Source organism: Strongylocentrotus purpuratus, unplaced genomic scaffold, assembly GCF_000002235.5.
Source record: "Strongylocentrotus purpuratus isolate Spur 01 unplaced genomic scaffold, Spur_5.0 spur5_scaffold_10, whole genome shotgun sequence".
In the NCBI taxonomy this organism is placed as follows: Eukaryota; Metazoa; Echinodermata; class Echinoidea; order Camarodonta; family Strongylocentrotidae; genus Strongylocentrotus; species Strongylocentrotus purpuratus.
Window position 1 is genome coordinate 7,919,040 of NW_022145595.1, and position 8,088 is coordinate 7,927,127.

Here is an 8,088-nt window from a genome sequence, read left to right on the forward strand (position 1 = left end):
GTCTTATGATTGTCATAGTGTTTAATGTCATTAAAACAAATCATAACTTTCTTAATAGCTATCCGATTTTGCTCAAACCTTTTTTAATTGGTCTGTCTGATTTTTCTGCTTCTATTGAATCAAAGTTATTGAAGTGGACTTGCCCTTAAATGAGTACGCCATCTTCGGCTGGCAACACAACTAGTAGGGGGAGGTCGCATATTGCGATGGTGTGGTGGAGACCAAAATTTCAAAAGGCCAGGGGGGTGTTTCACAAAGATCCTAAGTTGAACTTATCTCTAAGTTGAACTTAAAAATTATGGAAAGCCGTTAGCATCCTTGAAAATATTTTCTAAAAGTTATTTTAAAAGGCATAAAATATTGATTCAAATCATTCATATTTTCTATTACCATGGGAGATTTCATGTTCTTGATGTGGAATTTATGAAAAGTCTAAAATACTTGAATTTTCGCTTTTTAATATATTTCATTATAAGGCTACAAATGGCTCTCCATAATATTTAAGTCCAACTTAGAGTTAAGTTCGACTTAGAATCTTTGTGAAAACCCCCCTGATTCTGGACTAGTGGTTGTACTGAAGATGCCGTTTCGTCATAATCATCAGGGGGATGTTGCGATGCCCTTATCCTTAATCCTTAAAGACAAACTTATGGTGGGGGTCACTGGCGTCTTCGTCTCCTGCTCGGTACCTCCCAGACCTCCCCCAAAGCAAACCGGCAGCTGATTCCTAAACTCTGTCAGTCGGGACCAAATGATTATGGGATTGAGCACCGGGCTCAGGCATAAGATATTAAAGGAGACCCTGTCCATGTGAACGAACCAGCCTCTGTCTCCATACAGCTGCAGCCCTTCCAAGATCTCCACGACACTCATCGGGACCCAACACAAGCATGTCGAGCCAACCACGAGGCCGAACGTGAGGACGATCTTCTGATGAACTTTGATCCGTTGCTGGAGGAACCTGTCCGATTGTCCCACATTTCTCGACGTCGACGATATCCTCTGATAAATGAAGCCATAACACGTTGCAGTTACAAGCATGGTTGACCAGAGGACGATTGTCAGAGTGAGCCTGGCAAGGATAGTCTTGATGTATTCTTCGAATTTGACGAATAGGTAATAGAGGACGAAGACAAGGAGCCAACTACAGAGACAGACCATAATCGATCGGCATGGGGTGATAATGTCACGATTTCCGAAGGGGTCCACGCGAAAGACGACGAATCGTTCGACAGCGATTGCAAGTGTTGTCAGAATGGAGACTATCAAGGCAGTTGCGAAGAGGAGTTCAGTCCAAGGTGTGGGCGTCAGCTGTACAAGGATTTAAGAATAATAGGAAGGTAATATCACGTCTTTATGATTGTAACACCACAATATTATTGTTTTTACTAAACATGTTTTTACTAAAAAATAGGTAGATCCTAGGTCTAGACTCTGTCGATCATAATCGTCAATTATTCCGCTAACCAACAATTAGCAGACACGCCTTCCGTCTTTTGTATTATAAAAACAATATGCGTGATAAAAGGTAGGACCGTTCATTGTGCACAAATTTAGGAGGAATCTCACGGATTGACAGCAATGGTTCCCTCTACATTTATTATCGATTGTTTTCATCCGAAAGAACACATTCTGCGGTAGCAATTTGAGAAATTGTCTACTGCAATTCAGGTAGTGTAGAATTTAATGGTCCGAAAATATATTATTGTCATGATTGTGGACCTCGAAAATAATGTACTGTATAAGCCTGCCATAAATAATTATTTTGTAAAGTGCCTCTTCGAGAGAGGCTGGTTCCGGATTTAAGACGAATTGTTTATTTTACACTGGATCGGATGTCGAAACTAATAAGAAACCGACAAAAAAACTAGTGTTTAGGACTTTTAATTTAAACTGAAGATCTGACATGCAGTTGTACGTGTTTACGTTACCCTTCAATTTCTTCCAATACAGGCGTGTTTCCTCTGCCGGCCCCCCAAACGAGAGAGAGAGAGAGAGAAAAGAGAAAAAGGTAAGAGGACGTAGGAAGAAAAAAGGAGCAAACAAAGAATTCTTTTTTGAAAATTCAGACAAAGATTAAAAGTCGAGAAAGGTACAACGAATCATCTTTCTCTAATAATTTAATGAAACGTCAAAGCTTCCGCGCTTTGCGCGGGAGGGGGAAAACTGAATTCGGACATGGATTAAGATTCGAGAACGGTACAACGAATCGTCTTTTTTCTCTAATAATTTAATGAAACGCCAAAGCTTCGGCGCTTCGCGCTGGAGGGGAATCACTGAATTCAGGCAAGGATTAAGAGTCGAGAACGGTACAACGAATCGTCTTCTTTCTTTAATAATTTAATGAAACATCAAAGCTTCCGCGCTTCGCGCGGGAGGGGAAAAACTGAATTCAGGCAAGAATTAAGAGTCGAGTTCTAACGGTACAACGAATCGTCTTCTTTCTCTAATAATTTAATGTAACGTCAAAGCTTCCGCGCTTCGCACGGGAGGGGGGGAACTGAATTCAGTCAAGGATTAAGAGTCGAGTTCTAACTGTACAACGAATCGTCTTCTTTCTCTAATAATTTAATGAAACGTCAAAGCTTCCGCGCTTCGCGCGGGAGGGGAAAAACTGAATTCAGGCAAGAATTAAGAGTCGAGTTCTAACGTTACAACGAATCGTCTTCTTTCTCTAATAATTTAATGTAACGTCAAAGCTTCCGCGCTTTGCGCGGGGGGGGGGGGGGGGACTGAATTCAGTCAAGGATTAAGAGTCGAGAACGGTACGACGAATCGTCTTCTTTCTCTTATAATTTAATGAAACGTCAAAGCTTCGCGTGCTCACTACCGCCCCCTAAAATAAAAAGCTAGCTACGCGCTTGTGTTTCTAATCTCTAAAAACGAAGTCATCAGTTTTTCAAGGTTTATATCAACTTTTACCCACTTGTATCTACCAAGTGGGTAAAGGTTGATGAAAAACCTTGAAAAAATAATTACCTTTTTCTTAGAGATAAGAAATACGCATAGATAAGAGGAAATTAATGGTAACTTTCCATTTCATATGACCTTCTTGAATATTGTTGGGGGAATATGACGAAGATGAGATGGTTATATGAAGATTTAGATAAGATAAGTTTCAGAATATAATGAAATAAAATAGAAGCAGTATTTTAATTATGATACAAAACACTTAAGAGTGACATTCATATTTTCACTTGACTATCTCCTGGGACTGTTGAAGATATCACAATTTCATATTAATTAATTCCAAGTTGGAGGGATACGAGGGATTTTCAGATGAAATATAAAAGACATGATTTAATTTTGTGATAACAAATTTCTATGAGTAAAAGGGAAGTATATATTTTACAAAAACCTATTTGAAAACAAGATATATAAATTAAAACATGTAATAAATCAAAGTGGAACTTGAGATTTCCAACATCTGGGATTGAATGAAAATTATATAGTTAAGTTATGAAGCACTTCCAGTCAGCTGGAAAAGAAATATGAGAAAAGAGAGTGAAAAGAGCCTTGCCCCCCCCCCTCCCCCAAAGAGAGAGAGAGAGAGAGAGAGAGAGAGAGAGAGAGAGAGAGAGGGAAGGGAAAGGGAAAGAGGATATAAAGGGAAAGAAAGAAGAGGAAGAAGAAAAGAAAAAGGGGGAAAAGAAGGGGAGATCAGTTGTGATTAAAGATAAACTTGAGTTCTGGTAATGCGATTGCATTGTGAAAGAAAAGGTGTGGAATGGATCAGAAAAGTTGATCATATAGCATGTTAGTAATGGTGTGTAATGCAAGGTTCTGGTGTCATCAAAATCATCATTAATTTGGCAGAGTCTTGGTAAAGTAAAATTCACTTACACAGAAAGATGTATATGGGACAACACACATGGTGTCGGGGCTAGTACTACCCTGATTTCCTTATGTTTCTATGCTCATTACTCAGCCAGTGTACATTTTCTTCCAAAATTGTTTGGCACATGACATTTATTTGTAATCTTGAACATTCAGTGTAAGTTTCGTTAGATTCTGTGAGAATTCATTTTCTTTTTTTACCAGAACTCAAGTTTATCTTTAATCCAGCCAACAACATGTGGATCGGGGGCCAGAGAGGCCCTTGCCTCCCCCCAGCAAACTGAAAAAAGAGAGAAGGAAGAAGGGAATGGAAAGGGAAAGAGGAGAGAAAGGGAAAGAAAATAAAGAGGAAGAAGAAAAGAAAAGGGGGAAGAGAAGGGAAGATCAGTTGCGATTTGTATCGCTTCTTCTTTCATCATTGTACAACTATGTATTCATATATTTTTTTATTTTATTCCTGTTTGATAACAATAATATGAATATAATCTCATAACAGCAATAAAACAAAATGCAGAAGAAAAATATTTTTCAGGCAGAAAGTAACGCAAAAAACGATCATGCATTTGCATGTAAGTGTATCATTAGAATAATAGTATTATACATATTGTTTTATTACATCTTGAGAAATAGTATGCATGCACGATTTTGTGGAACTTTTTTGCGTATTTGTATGAAAGAAAGCGTTTAGAACTTACAATGCACATGATGCGATTTCAGGTGCAATTTATTGTGTGAAACGCCTTGTCTAATACTCGAATACTCTTTTACAGATTTTTTACAGTCATACTGTGCAAACCGAACAATTTTGTTTATAATCATGTCAGTCACAACCTTTCTAAACCTGACCCAATATGGGACACGCACGGCCAGGCACTAGTGTAGGAAATCTTCAAATGTTAATCAGTTATATGACAAAGTAACCTATTTATTGCCTTACGAAAAAGTATATATTTAGTCAGGCCTGAATTGAGTGGCAAAGCAATTACTAGTATTGTGTTAAAAGGAAAAAAAATATTTGATGACATTCCAAATTCTCCAATAACCAATACGAATGGAGAGTGAGTACTCGCTTTTGTTCTTCTTCAAAACTTACTCAATAAAAAAAAGTATTATTAGCTGGCCCCGGATGCTTGAGCCTTTCACGAAACGCAAGTAGGTGTCTCAGGCACAGGCCTGAGGTGTCTTTCCATTTTCATGTCGTTGCTCTGTGCACGCTATTTTGTATGAGAGGGTGGAGTATCCGCCTATACAACTTTAATCGTATACAACTACAAGTTGTCTTTCTTGGCATGTTTGTTCCAAAGAACCTGCTACGTATACATTTGTAAAAGTGATATAGTAAAAACAAAAGGTCTTTTCACTCTGGTTCTGAAGGGTATAAAACACAACTTGTAATCATATTATTGTTATCATAAGAAGAACATCAGTTAAGACATGTTCCCTGAAAAGTATGGCTCTTCAAATGCCTTCATATTCTAAATATGCATGTAACATCGTAAAAATCGGGGGGGGGGGCGGCTTTTTACGCCACGTGTTCGTGTAGTCTCATATACATCTTTCTGTGCAAGTGTTTGTAACTTTACCAAGACTTGGCCAAATTTCTTATCATTTTGATGATTCCAGAACCTTGCAATACACACAAATTCTTATATGCTAGATGATCAACCTTTTCTGGTCGGTTCCACACCGTTTCTTTCACAATGCAATCGTATGACCAGAACTCAACTTCATCTTTAAAGGGAAAGTCCACCCTGAAATTAAGTTAGTTTTAATAGGAGTAGAAAAATGAGAGAAACAAGTCAGTGAAAGTTTGAGCAAATTCCGATTAAAAATAAGGAAGTTAGGATTTTTGAAGTTGTGATCAATCAAACACAAATTGGCAACTCTATGACGTATCATGCGAGCTCAACTTCCATTTGCTCAGTACTAAAAAAATCTAAAATTTTCATTTTCCCTCAAGAAAAATTTCAACCATACATGCACCCTAAATATAATAATTGCAAATATGTTTCTATACTCCCCCTGCAAGGAACAAATATTAATTCCGTCATCAATAACGAAGAAAACATGATTTTATGGAATATTATGCACAAAGCAAATGAAGGAGAGCTCGTATAATAAGTCACAGAGTTGCCAATTTGTATTTGATTGATCACAACTTCAATAATTCATAACTTTCTTATTTTCATTCAGAATTTGCTCAAACTTTCACTCACCTGATTTTCTTATTATTCTGCCTCTATCGAAACAAACTTATTTTGGGGGTGGACTTTCCCTTTAACAATCTCAGAACTTTCTTCCGGCGGGAGTGAAAGCCCTCCTTCCCACGTTCTGAACAAGATGTGGGTGTTATATTTCGATACGACAGGCGTGGTATTTGCTTTTGCGCCCCTCTCGCCCTCCCCCCACTGAACAACGAGACCAAGCGCCAGATACGCCACTGGTCACCACTGACGTACTGATTGGCGGGGGGGGGGGGGGGGCTTGGGGCCAGTTGCCCAAATACAAACGTGGTTTATTTCTAATTCGATACCAGTGATTTATAAATGATGCTGAAATGACATGATTTTCCGGGCACCCACTTTTTTTTTTTGGGGGGGGGGGGGGGAGAGCTCACTTCGTAAGAAAATATTTAGCAGCGATTTATCCAGCCGGTGAATAAGCAGGGGGCGGGGTGGATAATGGAAAGGAGAATCACTAATTCGTTTTGGTGTTTGCGAATTTTTGATATGTGTTCTTAAACAACAGCAATATATTAATCAAAGTAAGGCGTAAGTTCATGAAGAGAGAGGAAACAGTTACGTCAATTAAAGGTAATACAAAGTTTTGGTATATCGCCATGAATTTGGTTCAGATGAACATATTGGAAGCATATGCGATCATACAATATTCTGTGATGGTTTTCGCGGTTAAATGTAGTCTAAAGTGATGAAATTGTATATAATAAACTGTTTATGTTGTATAGCTCCCTCTCAAAGTCAAGATATTAATTTAGCAATAAAACAATGTTTCTTGACTAAAATCGACCAATTGGCTATTCCCGTTTGGAAATTATATATCACATCTACATATTCTGAGATCTGCATGGTCACAGCTACCATTGTATGGCCGTAGGCGTTATTTGAAATTTATCAAAAATTACTGGAAGCACCGGTAAATCAAAAATTACTGGAAGCACTGGTAAATGTTTATATTTAATTATTCTCGAAAACAGAAGTGTTTTAGGGGCTAAATTTTGTAGTGCTTATATTACATCTACAGGGGCATCCAAATATATCAATATTGTAAAGAATCACTATCCAGCCAATTTTCAAAATTTCCCAAAACTTTGTATTCCCTTTAAGAGAAAGAGATTGAAAGTGAGACGGTTTGAGACTTACCCCTTTGATAAGTCTTGGCACATAAGTCATCACGATACCCATCGCTCCGATGAAATCGCACAGAGAAAGATGAAAAGCGAAAATATTTTGCTGTTTTCGTAACGCAGCGAAACCCAAGATGGCAGACATCGAAAGAAAATTCAAGACTACCGCTGAACCACAAATTGCCAGTGGGAAAATAAGCGAGACAATATCCAGGGCACTCATTGTAATAATCTTCTTTGATTATCTCGTGAAAGTTTTAAAAAAAAATTTTGAACCACTAAATCAGTGAAGTTAAAATGTAGACATGGAAAATTTCAAATAAAAATTATGTTAAGCGGTTTTACCGATTTAAAAAGTGTAGACACTTAAATGCCGTTACTTAACATCAATTGTTTTAAAGAAAGATAACATTCATAATTTTGTCCTACTAAACAGCCTCCTTGTGCCTTCGCAAAACCCTCCTGAATAAAAGTTGTATGATATATTTTGCACAAAGCTGACGATGCTATAGGGTTCTAACTAAGTGCTCAGTAGAGAACATACTAAGAAACATTACGTTATATAACTGCTCAGCCAAAATAAGATTGTGTGTGTGCGAGTGTGTGTGTGCGCGCGGGCGTATGTGTGATTTGCGTAGGGGCCATAGACAACTAAAGTAGTGGCGTGTGTTGGTGTGCGTGTGTGCGGGTGTGGGCGTGTGTGAGCGTGTGTCGTTGTCGGAGTGATGTGATTTTTTCCCCACCTCATCTACAACAGTCTCCAAGTGGTAGGAGTCGGGGCTATTATAATTATAGCTCTAGTTTAGTAGGCATGGCATGAATTATTGCTTACAAATAAAATTAACGGTGATTTTAACTGACAAAAAAAACGAACCCCCCCCCCCCCA

The 8,088-nt window shown here is 38.2% G+C and overlaps 1 protein-coding gene across 1 annotated transcript; it reads right to left on the minus strand.

The window, feature by feature from the left end:
• Nucleotides 1-600: 600 nt before the first annotated feature.
• LOC105443257 lies at nucleotides 601-7,716 on the minus strand. Its single transcript, XM_011676224.2, has 2 exons — nucleotides 7,218-7,716; nucleotides 601-1,311 (listed from the first exon to the last, which is right to left on the minus strand). The coding sequence occupies exons 1-2, from the start codon at nucleotides 7,422-7,424 to the stop codon at nucleotides 601-603; spliced, it is 918 nt and encodes a 305-aa protein (XP_011674526.1). The 5' UTR covers nucleotides 7,425-7,716.
• Between the last annotated feature and the right edge of the window lie 372 nt (nucleotides 7,717-8,088).

Excerpts from the sequence above, each read along its gene's own strand:
- LOC105443257 (XM_011676224.2), bottom strand. The coding sequence starts at position 7,424 with ATGAGTGCCCTGGATATTGTCTCGCTTATTTTCCCACTGGCAATTTGT. Across the intron at positions 1,312-7,217 it reads TGCCAAGACTTATCAAAGGG|CTGACGCCCACACCTTGGAC; the intron begins GTAAGTCTCAAA and ends ATCCTTGTACAG.